Source organism: Coffea arabica, chromosome 2e (assembly GCF_036785885.1).
Source record: "Coffea arabica cultivar ET-39 chromosome 2e, Coffea Arabica ET-39 HiFi, whole genome shotgun sequence".
In the NCBI taxonomy this organism is placed as follows: Eukaryota; Viridiplantae; Streptophyta; class Magnoliopsida; order Gentianales; family Rubiaceae; genus Coffea; species Coffea arabica.
Window position 1 is genome coordinate 15,375,283 of NC_092313.1, and position 22,138 is coordinate 15,397,420.

The 22,138-nt window shown below is 38.7% G+C and overlaps 4 protein-coding genes and 1 pseudogene across 12 annotated transcripts; 3 read left to right on the plus strand and 2 right to left on the minus strand.

The window, feature by feature from the left end:
- The first annotated feature begins 1,430 nt into the window (after positions 1-1,430).
- Positions 1,431-4,450, plus strand: LOC113731147 (amino acid permease 4-like). 2 transcript variants are annotated; one of them, XM_072079200.1, is made up of 8 exons: positions 1,431-1,587; positions 1,694-1,829; positions 2,088-2,321; positions 2,415-2,508; positions 2,653-2,867; positions 3,213-3,370; positions 3,483-3,710; positions 3,866-4,450. In XM_072079200.1, exons 1-8 carry the CDS (start codon positions 1,540-1,542, stop codon positions 4,289-4,291), a joined length of 1,539 nt encoding a protein of 512 aa, XP_071935301.1. In that variant the 5' UTR covers positions 1,431-1,539; the 3' UTR covers positions 4,292-4,450. The 2 variants fall into 2 exon arrangements, with proteins under 2 accessions (XP_071935301.1, XP_071935302.1); XM_072079201.1 differs by lacking the exon at positions 3,483-3,710.
- Positions 4,451-5,203: 753 nt separating this feature from the next.
- On the plus strand, positions 5,204-6,179 carry LOC140037203 (protein ARV 2-like; annotated as a pseudogene).
- Positions 6,180-7,662: 1,483 nt separating this feature from the next.
- Positions 7,663-9,848, minus strand: LOC140036716 (uncharacterized). Of its 4 annotated transcripts, none has more exons than XM_072079204.1 (5): positions 9,632-9,827; positions 9,528-9,561; positions 9,356-9,393; positions 8,948-9,122; positions 7,663-7,868 (listed from the first exon to the last, which is right to left on the minus strand). In XM_072079204.1, exons 1-4 carry the CDS (start codon positions 9,681-9,683, stop codon positions 8,971-8,973), a joined length of 276 nt encoding a protein of 91 aa, XP_071935305.1. In that variant the 5' UTR covers positions 9,684-9,827; the 3' UTR covers positions 7,663-7,868; positions 8,948-8,970. The 4 variants fall into 4 exon arrangements, 3 of the variants coding, with proteins under 3 accessions (XP_071935305.1, XP_071935304.1, XP_071935303.1); XM_072079203.1 differs by having other exon boundaries at positions 8,948-9,130; XR_011840258.1 differs by lacking the exon at positions 9,528-9,561 and having other exon boundaries at positions 9,632-9,771.
- Positions 9,849-10,156: 308 nt separating this feature from the next.
- Positions 10,157-14,938, plus strand: LOC140036717 (fimbrin-3-like). 5 transcript variants are annotated; one of them, XM_072079206.1, is made up of 10 exons: positions 10,157-10,520; positions 10,658-10,748; positions 11,124-11,205; positions 11,431-11,642; positions 12,260-12,415; positions 12,556-12,755; positions 13,313-13,470; positions 13,714-13,795; positions 13,935-14,041; positions 14,582-14,938. In XM_072079206.1, the coding sequence occupies exons 3-6, from the start codon at positions 11,134-11,136 to the stop codon at positions 12,620-12,622; spliced, it is 507 nt and encodes a 168-aa protein (XP_071935307.1). In that variant the 5' UTR covers positions 10,157-10,520; positions 10,658-10,748; positions 11,124-11,133; the 3' UTR covers positions 12,623-12,755; positions 13,313-13,470; positions 13,714-13,795; positions 13,935-14,041; positions 14,582-14,938. The 5 variants fall into 5 exon arrangements, with proteins under 5 accessions (XP_071935307.1, XP_071935308.1, XP_071935309.1 ...); XM_072079207.1 differs by lacking the exon at positions 13,935-14,041 and having other exon boundaries at positions 12,556-13,178; XM_072079208.1 differs by lacking the exon at positions 13,935-14,041 and having other exon boundaries at positions 12,556-13,178; positions 13,357-13,470.
- Positions 14,939-17,227: 2,289 nt separating this feature from the next.
- On the minus strand, positions 17,228-20,064 carry LOC113731148 (subtilisin-like protease SBT1.6). Its single transcript, XM_027256238.2, has one exon. The coding sequence runs from the start codon at positions 19,969-19,971 to the stop codon at positions 17,644-17,646; it is 2,328 nt and encodes a 775-aa protein (XP_027112039.2). The 5' UTR covers positions 19,972-20,064; the 3' UTR covers positions 17,228-17,643.
- Positions 20,065-22,138: the final 2,074 nt, after the last annotated feature.

Consider the following 22,138-nt stretch of genomic DNA (forward strand, 5'->3'; position numbering starts at 1 on the left):
TGTTGCTGCTAAGAAATAACTACCCCCACAAACCCGAGCTAAACGACCCCAGTGGCATGTTTTTTCCTGACATTAGCGGAGATCATTGTAACTGTAGTTGTGAAGGCCACAGTCTATTCTGGGACTCCTGATCCTGTCTTCGTAGATATTAGAGACAGGAAAAAAAATATTCCACCCCAACAATAATATCACCAGTGTTGCGCAATTCATTCCCAAATTAACCAATCATTCCTCCCACGAATTCATTGCACAAATTGCTTTCTAGTCCATTTGGCATTCTTTGATGGTCATCATTTCGCATGAAACCACTAACTAGTTGGTCGTCAGTCAAGTCATGGAGAAAGGCAATTTCGTGGACGCAACACCAATTTAAGTGCAACCCGTGCAGCACATGATGATGCGCTTTCAGTTGAAAAACACTTTACAGATTCCGGAAATTTTCCTTGGTTCCAGCACAGATTGAATTCCTAACCTTTTCCCTGTACATATTTTAGATATTCAGTGCCTTACTTGGAATATCAATCAAAGTTTTTGGAGTAAAGATGACTTGCTGAATGCATAACCAGTCCTGATCAAATTTTGCTATGCTGCTAGTTGTTATCGAACATGTAACAGTACTGTATGAATTGGTATGGCAGCGTGAACCAAAGAAGGCGAACTGTTAAGTGACTTGGGAGACTTCTCTCAGTTCCGCGGTTGATACTGGCAGGCAATTGTGTTTTGGTGACTCCTTCTATGATGTCTTCTCTCATGGGAAGAGAAGACTCCACTTTCCATCTTCCATTCCAAGGAAACGCGCTCTTATTTTTAGAGTAAAAACACGCTCTTATTCGAGAATGGTTGAATCGGCTTAAGGGCCGGCCAGCAATAACTTAATCAAAATCATTTTGTGGCATGAAGGAATCAGAGAGACAACCAATCAGAATTATAGGGTTGTTATCCACAAAAGGAGCTTATCAGAATGTTTACTTATGCCAAAGTCCTGTAGTGGCATGTCCAGTCCACACCCATTTAGTTCACTGCTACTTTTCTTTCTCTTTCTTTCTTTTATCGTAGCGATAACATTAGTATAATCTATTCTAACCTAATCTAAGAGGAGCCTACCCGATGGAGAACCTCGTCGAAGGCAACCACATTCAAGTGACGGCCACAATTGAGTGGCTTGACCTCCCACCTACAAGCTTACTGCTACTACAATTTAGGTTACTGCTACTTCCAAGAGCGGACATTCCGAAAACACAAGAGTAGACATCAAAGGTGTAACCTCATGAAAAGAAGTTTTAGCCCACAGCACCACATTGCCAAATGGGCACATAGTCTTTTGACAAATCATATTAGCACGTTGCATGACTGTTTAGAAAGGCATTTACCTCTGTCCTTTCCTCAAATTTGAGGAACCAGTGAATCATCATTTTTATTATAAAAGCCTCTTGCTTTTCGCATCGAGTATCCAGAATCATTTTTCCTAGGCTCCTTTCATCTCTACAAACTCTTCATCCTCCTGTCGTCTCTCTACTTGAATAACCAATTCAAAAAGTGATGTTAACCAGGAGTAGAACCCTTCCCTCAAGAATTTATAATGGTGTTGTAAGTTGACTTTCGGAACGTACCAATTTCAGTGTGATAAAAAAGAAAAAAATTTTCTTCTGTTCTCTCAACTTTTCTAAAGCTACCCGTCTGTTCCATTCTTTAGGTTGAAGAGAGGCAAGACATCAGACAGTATTTGCAGGTGGAAGTCCAACCCAAACCTCAACAGGAAGCTGAAGCAATTAATCTGCAAGCTAACTATTCCAAGTGCTTTGATGATGATGGCCGGTTAAAGAGAACAGGTAAACATCCCAACAAAAGTGGGCAGATGAATATAATACTTAGAATACGCCGTGCAGATTAGACATTGGGATTAAATTTAATACTGGAAAACTGATGAATTTACTACCAGTCCCTCGCAAATTACATCTATCATATTACATACAACCGACTCTACGTGTCAGTCTCTCATTTGCCATTACGCAAGCAGATGGTAGACCAGTATTACCCATTGAATGCCACCCATCATACCCAATAGGCTATAACGTTTGCTGATGCAGGAACTCTTTGGACTGCAACATCCCATATAATCACAGCCGTCATTGGCTCCGGTGTGCTATCATTAGCATGGGCTATAGGACAACTTGGGTGGGTTGCTGGACCAACTGTCATGCTTCTTTTTGCTTTTGTAATTCTCTACACGTCCAACCTCCTATCACAGTGCTATAGGTCTGGGAATCCTGTAACTGGACCACGGAATTACACTTACATGGATGCTGTCAAGGCAACCTTAGGTAAAAAGACGTAAAAGAATAACTTTTCTAATTCTTTTAAAGTTACTAGTCATTTAATATCAGATTCCTAACGTGACGTTGTCTCGATTGCAGGAGGGAGAAAAGTAAAAATCTGTGGACTAATTCCGTATATCAATTTATTTGGTGTGGCTATTGGCTACACAATTGCAGCATCAGTCAGCATGATGTGAGTTCGCAGTGTGAAAATTATACTAATATATCAATTGATATGCTCTTCTATCAAACCAATGCATCAAAATATGTGGAATATCATGTCAGATACTAACACACAGTGGAACTATACTATGCACTTGTCTCTTTTGTGAAACAGGGCAATAAAAAGATCAAATTGCTTCCATGAGAGCAATGGTAAAGATCCCTGTCATATGACAAGCAATGGATACATGATTACCTTTGGAATCATTGAAATCATATTCTCCCAGATCCCTGATTTTGACCAAGTATGGTGGCTGTCCATAGTTGCAGCAGTTATGTCCTTCACATACTCTACTGTTGGTCTTTCTCTTGGCATTGCCAAGGTTGCAGGTGCACACTATACTGCTCTCATTTTGACATGACAAAAGACAAAAATTACTATTAAAAGCAGAAGTGTGAATTTCAATTATATATATTATCTCGTTTGCTACTTATGACTAGATGTTTCATATGCATTTCAAAAGCTTATTTACACATGTATCATATGGCAGTTATACCACCAAGATGTTTGTTTTGCAACTAAAGCATGCACTTCTACTTTATTTACGTTTGTCTGATTTATGCCAAAAAAAAGGGATCTAGTTTATGTTCCTAATTAGATCATTTAGTTTCAGGTTCTGGAACAATCACCTTACAATGCAGACATCAATCTTTTTCTTTATTAATTTGTGGCAGAAAATAAAAGTTTCAGAGGAAGCCTAACAGGCATCAGCATAGGTACCATAACACACGCTGGAACAGTTACTGCAACACAGAAGTTATGGAGGAGTCTACAAGCTCTAGGAGCCATAGCATTTGCATACTCTTATTCCATCATCCTCATTGAAATTCAGGTTGACTGTATTCCAGGTTCTCCCTCTATAAATGATAGTTCCTTCCAAATTTAGTTCAGAACAATTTTCAATTCAAAAGTTTTGATGGAAAAACTTCATGCACCCCCGGTAGGATACCATCAAAGCCCCTCCAGCTGAATACAAAACCATGAAGAAGGCAACTCTAATCAGCATTGCGACCACAACCGTATTCTATTTACTCTGTGGATGCATGGGATATGCTGCATTTGGGGACGATGCTCCAGGAAACCTTCTTACTGGTTTCGGATTTTATAATCCATATTGGCTATTAGACATAGCTAACGTAGCCATTGTCATCCATCTTGTTGGTGCCTATCAAGTAAACCCATGCAACCACTCGTTAACATATCCATACTTCGCTTCAAACACTAATATCATCTATAATGCTTAAAACTCACTTCCTTCAGTCAGACTATCTATAAGGCATATAAGATAGAATGTTGCTCACATAGCTACATGACTGAGAAAATGCAGGTCTACTGCCAGCCGTTCTTTGCATTTGTGGAGAAATGGAGTGCACAAAGATGGTCAAATAGTGACTTTGTAACGGCAGAATATGACATACCTATCCCTTTTTATGGCGTGTACCAGCTCAATTTTTTCCGGCTGTCGTGGAGAACCGCTTTTGTAATTGTTACTAGTATCATCGCCATGCTCATGCCTTTCTTCAATGATGTTGTCGGCATACTCGGAGCACTAGGATTTTGGCCATTGACAGTATACTTCCCCATCGAGATTTATGTTGCTCAGAAGAAGATTGGGCGATGGACAACTCAATGGATTGGTCTACAGATATTAAGTGCAGCTTGTCTCCTTGTTTCACTATCTGCAGCAATTGGTTCCGTGGCTGGTGTCGTTCTTGAACTCAAAACATACAAACCCTTTAAAACTAGCTATTAGGAGGAAAAGATCGAGCAAAAGGAGGAGGATATAGAAGCATTTTACCTGGACTGAGAAAAGCAGCATGTACTGGTTACTAATCTATAAAGATGAAGGGATGTACTATAAATTACGAGAACATTGATGTATCAAAATTACAGAGGGCTTCGACGGGGTGGATTGGATGGCAGTCATGCAATCATCAGTCAACAATGAACGTTAATATAAAGCGTAATTATTAGGTATAATAAGCTGCCAAAAAAAAACCCCCCGCATAAATCTAAAATATGGTTTTAGACCAATACTACACAGGTGCTTGTAAGAGCTTTTTCGCTTTTTAATTTTTTAACTTGGCTATTCATCATGGATGATCTATTTTCTACAATTCGATTCAAGTTTGGACTAAAGATACACAAGTTACCGTAGCTTGATTACAAAACAAATGCTACCAGTTTATGCGGCCAGGTCCATTCTTTATAAAGTCTTTCCTTAAATTTCAGTCCTAAAAGATAAACTAAAATAAGATAATAAAGAAAAAACCGATGCACCAGAGTGAGTCCTCAATCGAATCGAAATCTACTCGAGTGAGGTAGGTAAAGATCGTGTTGGATGCGGGACTTAATGCTGACCTGAGAGGGAGAATTAAAGGCAAAGGTCCAATCTCTTTATTTGCCCACCAGCAGGCACTATCTCTTGTCTTCGATGAAAACCAAGACAAAAGTAGTACTTTACTTTTTTAAGGATGCGTATTTAGTTTAGTAGTAATTTACAAGGCAGCTGGAGGACTTAATATGGCCCTCTCTACTCTTTTTTCTTAGTACTAGGAGGCATGGGCCGCGCGTCGCGCGGCGACAATTTATAATGGATGCCCATAAAGAATATATAGTGGGTATATAATTTGAAAAATAAAAACGTGATATTATTGTATGTAATAAGTGGGTGCCATAGATTCTTTCGGGTGGCATGATGCCATGAACCCGGTTAAATCTTCCTCTAATTCTTTCAATTATTGCACCCGTAAGAACAAGGAGACACTCCAGGACAACCAAAAGTATAAAGTGCAATGGAATAGTTCTTACTTTGAACCACCAATGCCAGCCCTCAACACACCTTTAGACAGCATCACAGACCAAAAGGATGGAGGAGAAGAGCGATTTTAGATGTGTTGAATGTTCTTTTCCCATCAAGAGTCTCTACATTCAGTATTCTCCCGGAACATCCGCCTCATGAAATGTGGGAATTGCAAAAAGGTGGCTGATGAATATATTGTGTGTGAAGTCATGATTATTCTAATTGATTTGATTCTGCACAAGCCTAAGGCATATAGACATTTGTTCTACAATATGTTCACCAGGGACATTCTGGATTCTGAGTGTTTAATGTGGAAACTACTATTGGGTTTTTTAATGCTGGATTCTTACAGAAATTGGGTGTTAAATGCGAATGACTCAGAAAGCACTTCGTTAATGAGCTTTGCTGCAGCCTGCAGTATTGCGGTTCTGTAAAGATCTTGATTGATGTTGTTTTGGGAAATTTCTTGTTTATGTCTGTGGTACTCATCGGTTCTGCAAAGTTTCTGAATGCTTCAGTTGGAGTTCTGAAGGGCAAAGATACAGCCCTTACCATGCTTGTTTCCAGTTACTTTAAGATCTTTCTTATCGCCATGACGGTATGGGAATTTCCTTCTTCCATGATCATCATAATTGATATGTTTGTTCTGTCATCAAATACAGTTGCTTTAAAAGTGATCGTCAACTCAGCTACCATTAGATGCTTTGGGGCCTGCGTCGCTGCGCATGCTGTGAAATTTTTTGTCAGTGAAGGGCTCAGAACACTGCATTTGAGCTAATAATATTCTTATAGGGACTCTATTCCATCTGAACATTTGGATCCTTATTAGATTTGAAACCAATCGAGAGCAGCCTGCTCTGCAATCTGATTTGAACACATCAATGCCTCAGATTGTTGACCACAGTCGTACCTAGCAGTGCTGGCTTGCATCCGTTGCTGGTCATGAGGGCATTATTTGAAGACACTACAATTTGGTCCTCTCATAATCTGCTTCCCTGTAGACGTGGTTTTGATTAGGGGTGGCAAACGGGTCGGGTTCGGTTGGCGGGTCGGGTTGAGGCCTAAGTATAACAAAGAACCTGCTGACCCGAACCCGACCCGTCAACCCGAAATGGGTCAGGGTACCTGACACGAACCCAAAAATTTCGGGTTGGCGGGTTGGCGGGTCGACCCGAAATGACCCGAAACTTAATTTTAATTTATTAATTTATCACTGTAATTTCTAATAAAATCAATTTTTCACAAAATTAATTACATCATCAAGTAATAAAAATTTAAATAAATAATTTCAAACCAAATCTAAAATAAATTAAACACCATAAAAGTGTTTTATCCCAAACCAAATATAAAATAAATTAAAACAACATAAAAGTAAAAAATAACATAATATATTATTTGTCCAAATATAGTAATTTTAACTTCACACAAGTTAAATAAATTCATTTAGGATCAAGTAATTAATGCCTTTGGAAAAAAAGAATGATTTAGTTTAGTTAGATAAAATAATTTTTATGTTTATTAAATTAGTTTTAATTCATAAACGGGTCACATCGGGTCATATCAGGTCACCACGGGTTGACCCGAAATTGACTTGTTTTTTTTTCGGGTTCATCGGGTTCGACCCGATTCTGACCCGAACTCCCAAAACCTCAACCCAAACCCATTAATTTCGTGTTAGGTTCGTGTCGTGTTTTCGGGTCGTGTCAGGAATTGCCACCCCTAGTTTTGATGATGAATTGAAAGCGGGAAAACCATATCCCAAATTCTCCTGATTTATATGGTAACTCAAAACTTACTGAAAGCGGAAAAACCATGAAGGGTCTACTACAGATTTCACTAACAATATAAATATCAATAATCACCATGAGGTGGTATAGTTTCTTAGTATATATTTTTTTTCCGAAACGATATTAGCCATATATTAATCATCAACTAACCTTTACACTTGGAGCAAAGGCCCCTAATTCTATACAAAAGTGCTCAATAGCACAGAGGATTTATCCATTCCTCATCATGCAATATACCTAAGGCATACTCCCCAACTGTAGTACTAACATGATTATCATTTTTAGATATATTACCAAAAGAGCACATTTGAAACAGCACTCTCAAGCTAAGAATATCCTCCACAAGAGTATGCAGCTTGATATTTGATGCACTCCCCGCACTAATTTGCTGATGCAGGTGTTTGTTGCAGCTTTGGATCTTGACTTTTCTCCAACCTCTGACAGCCAAGTTTCTTAGTATATAGAATCTGACTAAAACTAAATTTTGAAGCTAAAATGCAGGGTCGAAACTCTTCTATGCCTTTCCAAGCTAAATTTTGAAGCTAAAATGCCTGGGTTGCAACTTTTCTATGCCTTTCCTGGTGAAGATAATAATAGCAAAAGTTGTTCTAGATTGGGGAATCACCAACTTTGAGGGAGTGATTAGTAACAAATTTGTCCAGTTTTGCTATTTCCTCTTATAAGAACAAGTGAAGGAATCCTTGTTTCATGCAGTCTTTATCTGCATACTCCAATACTTCCTACAAACAAAGGATGCACAAATAGCAATTAGCTTTGAAATGAGTACTAATCTTTCAACTACTTGTACACAAGAAGTATGTTCTCACAACTTCCAACATCATAAAGGAAAAAGCTATGGGAAAATGAAAATGAAGCTTAGATCTGTACCAGCATAAATACTTCTATTTGCTATTTAATCCAGTTTTTTTTTCCTTTCTTTGCCTTACACTTCCCCGAGTGGGTTAGTTTAGAAACATTGATTTTCCAGTTACACATTTTAACCAAGAATATGACATAAAGTCCACAAATAATATTCACCTCCCAAAATTATCCAAAAAAGCATTTTAAAGGTTAGCGTCTTCTTAATCCCAATATGCACCAATCCTCAGTGAACCTTAAGACTAAAACATTCTAAACTTTATTGAAGAATTACACTTTGGTAAAGCTTTTAAAAGCATGTTCAGTACATCCACAAATTCTGTCAATTTGGCGAGCACAAACTGTAAAAGTTACTTCGCATACAAGAAATCACTTTCTACCACAAGCAAAATGCAAAATCCTAAGTCAAAGTGAGCAAGGAAAAAAAAAGCACGAGATCAAGTGCATGAGAATCCAAACCACTAAGCAAGAAAATTGTATATTACTGGATTAAATATACTTCATCCTGCCTGACCCAAAACAATGGTAGAAAAACAGAGTATAATCAAGGCTTCAATTATTATTAGCCAAGGTAAAAAGGTCAAAAAAAAAAATAGAGTTTGAAAAAATAAGAAAAGCAGTTAACTAAAAAGAAAAAAAAAATCACCCACCACAAGACTAAAGCAAACACAAGCTTCAAACAAATCAGACATCTAGCGGAAATGCATTAAAGACCCAGACAAAAAAAAAAATTTTTAAAAATTAAAAATAAAAGATCAGTCGAAAAATCGTCAATTTAAATAAAAATAGAAAGGGACCCATACTTCATTTCCGCTGCGCTATATCAATTGGCGATAAGCAGGACAAGATCAGAGGCTAGGATGAAAATTCCCCCAAATTATATACATAGAAGAGACAGATTATAGATCTGGTGGGGGCGCAAAAAAGAAAAAAAAATTACCTGGAAAACAGGATAATTCGCGGCTATGGTCGAGAGGACGATCGGAGCGGCGATCGACGACGTCGAAAACACTTGATGACGCAGCGGAAGCAGCCGGACGGAGGAGGGGATTGAGAGACCGGCTGAGAAGGCTGCTCGATGAGACCAGCCGCTGAAGAGCTAGTGACAAAGCCATCTGATGATCTGAGTTAGCAGCTGATTAGGTAGTTGCTCGAACTCCGGGAGCAAGAAAGAAGGAAAGAAAAGAAACAATAGATCTGGGGAAAAATCATCAAGGTGTTCTCTCAGGCGAGACATAGGTAGAGCATATTGAAAGAAAGGCATAAAGAGACCGGTTCAAAGGAGAAGGAAAAGACAGCTCAAACGAAAAGGCGATTGCCAAAAAAAAAAAGGGGGAAAAGATAGTACCTCCACGCAGATTTGGAAGACAAATGCACAAGGCTATCCTGAAAACAACAAAATAACGTAAAACATAAAAGGACAAGAACAACATCTGTAAAATTCAGCATGCAAGCGAAAATATAACAAAAGAAAAGAAAAAGGAAAAAGGCACAGAAGAAAATTCCGACAAAAAATCAACCTCCGCAAGAACGCAAACAGCTGGGAGAGGAACCCTAGAAAAATATCACAATCATAAAGAGGAAGAGCCAAAAACTGAAATAGGAAGGAGAAAAAGAATCGTACCTCCAATTGTTGGGTAGAAGAGAAGAAATCTCAGGTAAAGGATGGAGGCCATAAATCCAAAGGATAAAATCCATTGTGTGATACGCCTTATTCCAATTAAGAAAGATTCTCAGCCCACCCATTCATAACCAGAGCAGACGAAGGAGCAAAAATGGAAAAGCATGTGCGTGCATTAATGAGATGAGATGAAAAGAGGTGAAAGGGAAGATAATGAAATTTTGGCTGCTATTGTGAGATGAGACGAGATGATGAGAAGAGCCGAGCCGAAGGAGGATGGCGAGCACGTGAGGACGACGAAAAAGCTTGTGAACAGTAACCCTCCTTCGGCTGTTAGTCTTATCAACATATATAGAATAAGAGCGAGTGGGTGGTTTTGGTCTGAGGCTCTTTTTTTCGTCGGCCCTTCTTCGTTTTCGTCGGCCCTCGTGCTGTTCACGTGCCAGGATTGAAGGCAGTTGCAAAATTACAACTCTACTTCTCTTGTGCTTTGGAATGATATGGGCATATGGGTCCTTTTCTTGGTTATTTTTTTTTCTAGGGTTAAGACATTTATCTCTCTCATAATTCACCCGCCGCTTCATGCCTTCTTCCCCGTTTCCTCTTTCGTCTTCCCTTTCATCTTCAGATTTCTAATCTTTCATGTCTTCTTCCTTTCAACAGATTTCTAATCTCTCATTCCTTATTCCTTTTTCCTCTTCGTTTCCAAATCGCTGTCATCTCCTCTTTCTTTCCTTCTCAAGAGCCAAGGGGTGGTTTTGGTCTGAGGCTCTTGTTTTCGTCGGCCCTCGTCAACGCCACAAGCAAATTGAATTAAAAAAAGAAGATGAAGATTCGAGAAGCTGGCGTTGAAATCCTCCAGAACGTGTGGTCGGCATCATTTACAACTCAGGTTTTGGGACTTTGGTTTATGATTTTTCTTTGTTTACCCCAGATTTATAACATGTCTTTGTTTTTTTTATTATTCTCCTTTGCTATATATTTTTTTTAATTTTTTTTCTGATCATTCTTTGTTAGTTTTTTTCCCAGAAAAATCCTTCTTGTCTGCCGCTGCAATATTGCTCTGCCGCTTGGGCAGAGGTTCTGAACCCTGGTATAGAATACTGTTGGAGTATCCGATGTAGGTTTCACATGCTTCCCATGTGTTCCTGTTTTCCTATTTTTGTGGTTCTGCTACTTTTGCTTTCTTCCTACTGATTCAAGAGGACGGTTGAACCTTGCACAATTTTGTACTATCACTGGATTTTCTAAATCAGACTGCTATTTTTTTAATGGAGAAATTTGGATTTGAGTTCTGTTTTGTTAGATTTGCTTTTGACAGTTATAAAGGTTTCCTTCTCTTTTTGCCTTTTAGATGGTTACATGAATTTTTATTATTGTTTGTATTTTTGTTATTAGATCATTCTAGGATGCTTAGCTTCCCTCTTTCTTTTCTTTTTATTTTATATTTTTTCTTTTTAGTCCATAATTTTTCTTTTTCCTCTCAAATTTCCAGTCAAGCATATATGGCCAAAGAAAGGAAAGCTGGAGAAGTTGTCGCTCTAAAGAACATACGCATGGACAATAAAAAAGAAGGGGTATTGTTATTCTCCTCAATTTCTTATTTTCTTAGCTTGTGACATTTCAATTTCCTTAGTAGATAAATGGTTATGCCTGCTCTTTTCAGAACACTCATAATTGAAGCAACCACTAAATTCAGATTTTTCTTTCCTTGTAGTTCCCTATGACTGCCATGCGTGAAATAAAAATTCCAAGGAAGCAGCATTTTTATCCCAAGTTGCTGACACCTTTCTGAAATGCAGGATGGAGAGGCATATGCTTACCTACTTAATGTACTTGCACCTGAGCACTGTAGTCCAGCCACATTAGATGCAAAGGATCCTGTCCAAAGAGCAAATTTGGTTCTTGACCTTGCAGAGCTTATGGACTGCAAAAGATACTTAACCCCAAAGGATATTGTCGAAGGCTCGACCAACTTGAATCTCGCATTTGTTGCACAGATTTTCCATCAGAGGTGGGATTTTTGTGTCTTCTTCCTCTACTGAAATCCTTGAGATAACCAGCTATATGGTTATGATATAGATACTGAGTCAGACTTGGAAACTGGGGGTTAACCTCGGGATGAAAAGTTTGTGTATTGTAGCTTTCTGTTTGTACATCACAATCGCAGCTTTTCGAAAACACATGCTCGGCCCTGCATTTGGATTTCTTATTTTTTTTCATTATGATTGCAAGTTGTATGAAAGATATTTGCATTCAAGGAGTGACCTTTATAATGTCTTGTGCATCTGCAGCATATACTGGAAAGACTGATAGGGAAAATCTCTGCTGCAGTTGATTCTTAGAAGAATTTTTGTTCTCAAAATATTATGCCAAACATATTCTTTAAAAATTTCAACTGTTTTCTGGAAGTACCCTTGAAGGAAAATTTGAAAAAACTGAAGCAAATGATAATAGGACATTCTAAGAGTGCATTTGTTGTTAATGGGTTTCATTTTTTGCTTTTACCAAAATGCATTAAGCAAAGGGGCTGTTATTCTATGGCAAAAAAATATTGTTATCTTGTTCATACTGTTTGTTTATTTGTTGTCTACTTGCTGTATTTATGTTGATGCTTTTATTCGTATACAGGAATGGCTTGTCCACAGACAATAAGAAGATCTCATTCACAGAGATGATGACTGATGATGAACAAATGTTTAGAGAAGAGAGATGCTTCCGACTGTGGATCAACAGTTCGGGAATCACATCTTATGTCAATAGCCTCTTTGAGGATGTTAGAAATGGGTAAAGTTTTAAACTTTCAGTTCTGCAAAATACTATGCAATGTGAAAACTGTTTGCTTAATAATCGGGGACAAAGTTCAGTAGAACTCTTTTCTGTTGCTTTATGATACCCATCCTTTGTTTCCTTTTCTTCTTCTGCAGTTGGGTATTGTTGGAGGTGCTGGACAATATTTTTCCGGGATCAGTTAATTGGAAGCAGGCAACATAACCTCCTATAAAAATGCTGTTCAGAAAGGTGGAGAATTGCAACCAAGTCATCAAAATTGGGAAGCAATTGAAACTTTCTTTGGTAAATGTAGCTAGGAATGATTTTGTGCAGGGAAATAAGAAGCTTATACTTGGTAATATGTTTAACATGCCATGCTACATCCAGTTCTGCAAGTATTATCTTATATATCAGCTATTTGAGTTTGAGATACCTGTCTCAATATATTTCCTTCTCCCTCTATTTAACTATCCCTCAATTTATTTTTCTTTTTTGGTTTTTTCTCTCTCATGAGCTGGCAGTATTTTATAATGCCTGTGGGGCTTAATATTTTAGTTAAAAAGATCCAGGTAAATGGCTAATTCTGCTAATGATGATCTGAATAGCTGGCTTTGGTAACTTCTGAAAATCGTAGCTGTACTATTCAACTGAAGTTGTCTGTTAAGCATCGCAATAGATTGTGCAAAATCATGCACAATGTGCTCTTCATGTGGTCTGGAGCATTTGACTTGATAGTCAGAGATTTTTTTTAGAAGAAAGAAGGGGGTGGTTTAAAAAGGTACTGACAAGTTTTTGATAAAGAGTTCTCAAAGGGGATATCTTTAAGTAAACCTGAAAGAGTGTTTCTTTTACTATCTGATTGCTCTAGCTTTTAAGAACTCAGTGTTCTTCATTTTTTGTTTTATCACTCAGCTTTTCTGTGGCAATTGATGAGGTGTAATATTCTTCAACTCTAGGAGAATTTGAGGTCACGCTTCCAAGGCAAGGAGATATCTGATGCTGATATTCTAAAGTGGGTAAACAAAAAAGTGAAGAGTACAAGCAGATCATCTCAAATGGAGAGTTTTAAGGTTAATATTGTGGAGACCTTTGTTCCCTCTTTATATCATCTGAGAAACATCACTTAATGGCGTGGTGCGCCTTTGGAATTTTTATATAGGACAAGACCCTCTCAACAGGATTATTCTTCCTGGATCTTCTTAGTACAGTGATTAGATCATTCTGGGATGCTTAGCTTCCCTCTTTTCTTTTCTTTTTATTTTATATTTTTTCTTTTTAGTCCATAAATTTTCTTTTTCCTCTCAAATTTCCAGCCAAGCATATATGGCCAAAGAAAGGAAAGCTGGAGAAGTTGTCGCTCTAAAGAACATACGCATGGACAATGAAAAAGAAGGGGTATTGTTATTTTACTCAATTTCTTATTTTCTTAGCTTGTGACATTTGAATTTCCTTAGTGGATAAATGGTTATGCCTGCTCTTTTCAGAACACTCATAATTGAAGCAACCACTAAATTCAGATTTTTTTTCCTTGTAGTTCCCTATAACTGCCATGTGTGAAATAAAAATTCCAAGGAAGCTGAATTTGTGCTGTTTTGGGACCCCACCCTTTGGTGTGTAGCTTGTGTTCTGAAAAAAACTATGGTGTGTGCCTCAAAAAATTTAAACTCTATTGTACTTTGTTGCTCTTTTCCTCTGTGTGTTTTGGGCTAGAGTTGTTATTTTGCCGTTTATACCAACCACTACAGTTAGGGATCTGCTTCTTGAGAGAAGTGTGGGATTGTGTATTACTTTTTGATTTTCTATGTCTAGAGAATATGTATTGATTACCCTTTGTAGTTAGGCCAGCACATCTAATTGCCTTGTATCTTTTTTTTTTCCCAGAGACCGAAGTTTTAGAGTGTACTTGCTCTGCTTACCATTCCCTTCCCGCCAAACTCCCTTTGCAGGTCCCTAAATCTGGGATGAACCGAACTTGATTTAGTCGCACCTTACCTTTCATTTAGCTGTCACAAGATTATATCAACTCCCTACTCCTGATCATTTTTAGTCAACAATAGAAAGTGTTTCTACCAGTTTTACACTCAATCTAAATACAGCTTGGTAAATGGTTTTTTCTATAGAATATATTCTCAGCTTCATTGTCCAGTAAGCCAGCTAAGAATGCATGCCTGTTGTCAATAGGAACTTCCACAGTATGCAGATATTCAACTTAATGAGAGCAGAACAACAACAATCATTCTCACCAATGGATGCAAAAGTTATGCCATCGGCATGAAGCAAAGATCTTTCCACCAGAACTGGAACAACTTTGTCACTGACCATGTTCTTCGGCCCGGAGAGTTATTGCTCTTTATTCCCCAATCATGCAACTCCTTTGCTGTTGTTGTATTCAATAAAAAATGTATCCATGGCATAGGCCATAATTAATCTGGCGCATTTCAGTAATGTATCAGTAATCTGCCATTTTACTGTATCAGTAATCTTCCATGTTTTAATGATTCTGTTGAAATGCAATGTAAGGTTATTCCCCGTTCTCCAGTAGTATCTTGTTGATGAATTTATCTGTCTTTGCTACACCTATTTTTGCAGCAATAGATTAGTTTTAGTTGCTTTCAATTACTTTGTGAAAGCACATTAGAAGCCACGGGCGATGAATCCAAAAAGATATAGCATCAACTTACAAACCTTTAACCTGCAAGTTATTAGGTTGTCTGAAAATGTAGAGAATACCTTGCTTTATAGTTTGTGATTTTACTATCCAGTGCAGCAGCCAGGTACATTATCATTATCGTTGCCAAATGTATGTAATGTAATGGATTTGAAGCCTTTGCATTGCCTTGAAGTTTAACGAACTTTGGATTGTCAACCTTAATCTATATAGCTCTGTGATATTTTTTCCTCTGTCAACTGCCATGCATACTCATACTGATATATAAAAAAAAAAAAAATTGTATATAGAAGAATGCACCAAAATTCAATCACTCCTTTAATCCATATATTTGACAGGGCATATTGTCTTTAGTCACCTACGCGCATCGCGCGTTTTATACCTCCTAGTATGTTGATAATGCGCGCAGAAGCTGTTTCCAGTTCTAGTTTCTGACGAAGCGAAGCTGCAGCTCTGTCTTGGTAACACTGGCTTACCAGTAACACGGACCAGACCTTCAGTGTCCCGTGTAGATACGAAAGCCCAGCCCAAGAAACGCTGACAATTTTGCGAATCAACAATTTGGACTCCGCACTGTTCACAAATTTTGGGGTACCACTTCACAGTACTATGATACTTGGATGCAAACGTGGGGGTTGACAAATGCTACAAATTTTAAGTCACTGGGAACCGTGACAGCAACGGTGATACTAAAGAAAGATGGCGCATCTTGTCAACAACAAAATATTTTGGTAATGGAACTTTTAGGTTGATTTTGATCGTTTGCCTTATGCTGAGTGGACACGATGGAGGATCTTAGTGACGTACCAGGACTAGGAGATTGCAAATAATTGAGGATTCGATGTGATCTACCATAATAAAATTGATGGCACACCACAATGTTCCCTGTCAAGGGCAAAGCGGAACACCCTCAGAGAGAGAGAGAGAGAGCACCTGTTACAATCCCGCGCCAATACATGCTAAGGTTGTTAATTTCGATCGGACAACGACTCGGCTAAATTATTGAATTAGAAATTAATTGGTTGGATCGTTCTCGACAACTCGCTAACGTTAGCATAATGTTATATAATTATTTTATATTTTTATAAATTTTAGAAATATTAAAATCAAGTTCTTCGTTATATTTGTTCAATCATAAAAGATGTTCCAAAAATATAGATTTGCAATCAAATATATACTGAATAATTATATATAAAAACGTAAATTCATGGTTAAAATATATCTATTCTTCAAAACTACTTGAAAAATTAAATTAAAACAAATTAATATAAGTTGAAGTCACTGATGCTAAATTAATGAGATCATAGGAATGAAAATATCTTGATTTAGAAATTATTTAGGAAATCGAGTGATTTTGATATTTACATTAAATGGTCGACGTTTTCTTATTTCTATTGATAAATGAAAGTTTAAGTAACTTAAATTATGTTTGAAAAAAAGAAAAAAAGAAAAGTTTGAAAATTGAGTCAACTAGTCGAATCGGATCATCGATTTAACCAATTTTTTATGATTTTAACTGATTTTTTATCAAAGTAATTTTACCCTATGAATCAGTTCGGAAAAAAAAAAGAGGATAATTTATGGTCGGACTGGTTGAATCGACCGGTCCGATTCGGATCTAACAGCACTGGTACTGTGGTACACGCATTTTGGGAAGGTCAGTTTTAATCCTAGTCACGGTCTTACCCAATTGGTGACCCTTGCAAACGGACACTGTACCCTGGACCCCCTCACAATAACTGCCACAGTCGCTGTCACAAGCGCAATTTAGTCAGTGAGTGGTCAAAAATATAAATTGGAGTGGACGTCTAATCATGCATAAAGATGTTGTTGATACTTTATTTCATACATATAAAAACACTTTTTATTTGGCGACGAAATCAGGCGTGTCGATCTTTCACTACATATAATCCGAGCATATGGGCTTGAGAAAATAAAATCCAAGCATATGGTGCCTGCTTAAAAATGAAATGTTCCAAGCAAGCATGCGTATAAGTTGATCACGAACAGCAACAAAGTATTTTGAGTTGAAATGGTTGTTTCAATTTCAAAAGCTCCGAAGCTTGTACTTATTGGCAAACCAACCAATCTTAACGAGCAGAAAGAAGAAAGAGAAGTAACCGCTCTTGGAAGCTTCGAATTGATCGAGTAAAGTAGGATGAACTTAACAAGCATTTGGTGGTATTCATAATACTTTTTGTCACATGAGAAGGTCGAAAAAGAAAATTCCCAAACATTCCCTTCCGCTCCTACCACGGGAAAAGGCTTAAAAGGCCACACGCCGGTGTCTCCCGACACTTGGACCTACCTACCCCTCGAAACGGAGCTAATTAAAGACGATCGATCAACAAGCCAACCCAAAAATAATAAACAACCAAAAGTGCTAGCTAGCAAGATGTAGCTAGCTGCTTAAAGCTAATCAAGCTAGAATCTACACATCTATCTCCCTAGTACTCGATTAAAAAACAAAAAAAAAAAAAAAAAACACATGATGATCATGATCAAGATCAAGATCATTTAAAAAGCCTTCCTCGTAGCGAATTAACGAGCAACGAAACATGGGTGATGGAACCATTTACAGGGGATCAATTTGAGTCACCACAATGGGGCTCCGCACCACATGCTTTCCATCCTCCCAAGAAAGTGAGCCGAAAACAGCACCGGAATCACCAATCACCAGATTCTTACTGTCCGCGGTGACCGTCACAAAGTAGCTCAATTTCCTCACTTTCTCCGTGAACACAAGTTTTGAGGGCTTCACAGCAACACCGACCCCCTTGGGTGCCTCCACCTTCACGCTGTAGACTGCATTTGCTTCCCCGACGTTCGTCACTGTCCTGAAAAAGGTCTTGCTGGAAACCCCCGTGGAGGCACTCGAAAACGGTGCAGCAATTGAGGGATAGTTCAGGTTCTCAGGCAACGGCTTCCTCGCCGGGCAATTCACCGGTGATCTGGTGATTACCTGAATCGTCTTGGGACCATACTCAATCGCACATAGAAAATTCACGTAATCACTATTGGTTAAATCATAAACGAGCCCTGGATCCATGGCGAGACCGAGATTCACGTGTCCAGCTCCATAATCGTAGGGGGTGGATGGTTTCCCAGTTGCCTCATCGATCATGGGATGAAAATTGTTGTCAATAGTAGTAGCAGTAGTCATCATAGCAGACCTAATTGCAGCGGGACTCCAATCAGGATGCGCGGATTTTAGCAAGGCCGCCGCGCCGCTCACGTGAGGACACGCCATGGACGTACCCGACAAGATGTTGAACTCGGTCTTCCGAGTATCCAAATCCAGTCCCGTTGGACCGACCGCATCAGTCCAGGCAGCCAAGATATTAACCCCAGGGGCTATCATGTCCGGCTTCAGTATCTCGGGGTTCAAACCGTTGGGCCCTCTAGCTGAAAAAGAAGCCACCACGGGAGCCGGTTTGATCCCAACTACGGTGCCCCCGAAATTGATGGTGGCAGTGGGATTTGGATGGGAGGCGGCATAGGCTTTGATGGCGTCACCTTCTGAAGCACCAACTGCACAAGTTGGAAGCAAATGAGCATCTCCAACAAGGCCTTCTCCGTTGGAAGCCCCATTAGCCAGAATCATTCCCACACCTCCTGCCTTTTTCACCACTAGTCCTTTGGCCACTCTAGGATTACTACCCCGGTCGCAAATCACTATTTTTCCTTCCACTGCGCTAGGCTCAAGTGAATTCTCCATGCACAGTGAAGTGGCCAGTACCCCGGATTTACCGGGGTACACTACGGAGTACATTTTCCCGTCCAGTTGCAACCCCGCGTACAGCGACACCCCGGAGAGTTTCCTACCGTCGCCAAGGATAATATAAGCTGGGAAATTCCGATCAATGGTGCCGGCTCCGACGGTGGTGAGCCAGGGAGCGAGGTTCGTCACGGACATTCCATTCGGCCCATCATTTCCAGCTGAAGACGACACAAAAACGCCCCGCGCAACGGCACCGTACGATCCGATTGCGATTGGATCGAGATAATAAGGGGATGAAACGCCGTCACCGCCACCAATTGAGATGGAAATCACGTCGACTCCATCGGTGACTGCAGCGTCAAATGCGGCGAGAATGTCCGAATCGAAGCAACCGGCACCCTTCCAGCAAACTTTGTACACTGCTAATCGAGCTTTGGGAGCTACCCCTTTAGCTATCCCGGCAGCATAGCCCTCCATGCTAGCTTGAAAAGCATGCCGACCAGCAGCGGTGGAGGCGGTGTGGGTCCCGTGGCCGTCGGCATCTCGGGGAGACTTGAACTCGATAGTTTCATTAATCCCGCCCCCGAACCCTCCAAAACCAGGGGAAGCCTCGTGGCCTTTGGAGAAAAATCTCGCTCCGACAATTTTGCGGTTGCAGTTCTTGGTGGTGAACCTCACTCCGGCCTGGCAAACACCTTTCCAGCGAGCGGGGACCGGGCCCAAGTTCAGATCGGAGAAGCTCCGGCGTTCGGGCCAAATTCCGGTGTCAAACACTCCAATAATAACGTCGGAGCCATAGTCGGATTCGGACCAGAGACCCCTTTGGTTGCTAAGGCCCAGAAACTGAGGGGAGCGAGTGGTGTGGAGATGTCGGCGGCGGTCCTCAAAAGCGGCGAGGATAGAAGGGTGCTTGAGGACAGAGGCGGCTTGGGAGGGAGTTAAAGAGGCGGAGAAGCCGTGGAAAACTTTGTCGTAGACATGGAGGATGGTGGGAGAGGGGGTGAACTCGGAGGTGTACCAGTGGTAGTGGGTTGGGAAAATGGTGGGCTTAAAAGAGCTGTCTATTCGGAAGATGTAAGTTTTGGGGGTTTGATCAGGTGAAACGGCAATGGACTTTGAGACGGTAGTAATTACAAGTATTACGAAAAAGAGGAGAATTGGAGGAGGAAATGAAGTAGCCATGGGCGAAAGAAAGCTAGCAGCTCAGAGTCCAGCCAGAGAGTGTGGAGAGAGAAGAATGATGCTGCTGCAGCTGAGTTATAGGAGGGATTATTGTCTCTCTCTCTCTCTCTCTCTTTTCTTCTTTTATTTATTTACTATTTTTTTGTTTAATTAAAGTAGGGTGGTAATAATTAAAAAGTTTTACTAGTGGTTACCAGGTGTGAATTCTGTCTAAATCAAATTGGTTCATCAAAAATCTCGTAGTAAATCTGAATTATTCATCTCATACAATTAAAGACTATAAATTAGCAATTACTACTGTACGAATTTACATAAAATATATATTATTGTTGGTTCAAATACACGGACCGGTTTGAATCCTTTTATTTTGGCGGTTTTAAGAATTTTCTCAAACAGATTTCCTTAACACCAAAAATATACAAGTCATGGGACGTTTTCTAGTTTATTATTATAAATTTCTAATGTTTGCGGACTAAGTACATAAATTATTAAGTAAAATGTTTCTCTCAAGGTAAATGATGCGAAAGTGCCTACCGAATTAGTTTCGTTTCTAATTATGATGAAGCATGCCCATCACTTTATTGCAACCTCTCACATACTTCCACCAAATAACTATAAGTAATTTAGTAGTAATTGTCACATGCACTTTTAAAGGTTAGGAAGGCCATTAAGTTAATTAACTATTAGATCATGGTACGAGGGTGGCTCTCTCTAACGGATGAATGAATTACCGGAGAAATAAAAAGGGGGAATTATAAGTGACTGTGTGTGGGGGAGAGTGGATATGATTTTGTCGTTTATTTATACGCTATAAAGTATAAATTGAAGGCCACATTATTGTTGATGACTGATGAGTCATCAGACCTATTTTGCGGGCGGGGGAACCAAAACAAAGCAAAATTGGATCTGATACGATTGATTTTTTTTGGTGTCTAACGATATATTTATATAACTCACTCTATCCTAATTTAAGGGGAGGGAAAGTCTAAGGAGAGACTGTGGTAGGGAACTAATAGATATACAGATAGGGAACTAATAAATATACAGATACAACTAGATCAAGGGAGTGATCTGACATAACTCTTGAATTTTTTTCGTTGTGGGAGGGAATTAAACCCCTCTCAAGTGGCCACTGTGCCATTGGCCCAGTGGTTGATCTGATACGATTGATTATTGATAGGTTTGGGGAGTGGGGTATCATCAGCCACCAGGAATCCCACAATTCAATTCTTGGTCCTTTGGAGTGGAGTGGCAATTTAATTTAGGAATAATTATAGAAACCTCCCCTGAGGTTTCTGACATTTGCACTGGCCTCCCTTATGGTTTGAAAAATTACACTGACCTCCCTTGAGGTTACTAATCCTTTGCAAATTCAGTCCAAACGATTAAAATATTGTTTTAGCGAGTGAAATTAGAATTTTTTACCAAATTTGTCCTTTGTACTACATGTCCAATGAATGACAAAATATTACAAATTAATTAACAATTAATAAACTTTAAGGAGTATAATTTATAGACAAAGACGTATTACTTATTTAAAGTACCGCCTCTTTATGAGTATTTTACTTTCAAACATTTAATTTAATACAAATATTTACGCTCAAATACATATTTGTATTTACTTTCAAATATTTAATTTTTGTTAAATACAAAAACTACCAATCTCTGTTCTAAAAATATTAATATAACACTTTTTCAATTTTAGTTATAAACATTTATGTATTTAACATAAATTAAATGATTCAAAATAAAATACCCATAAAGAGCTAATAATTTACTCATGTAATCGACGAAAGCCATAAAGAATTAATACTTTATAGGCCATTTCTTTTTTTTTTTAATATTTAATTTATATTAAACAAATAACCTATCGATTTTCTTTTTGCAAGAATATTACTGTAACACTTTTTGAATTTTAATTACGAACATTGATATATTTATCATAAATTAAATGTTTGAAAGTAAAATATTCGTAAAAAGCCGGTACTTTAAATGAGTAATGTGTGTTTGCCTATAAAGAGGCAGTAACTATTTAAAGTACCGATTTTTTAAGGGTATTTTTCTTTCAAACATTTAATTTAATACAAATATTTACGCTCAAATACAGATTTGTATTTACTTTCAAATATTTAATTTTTTGTTAAATACAAAACCTACCAATCTCTCT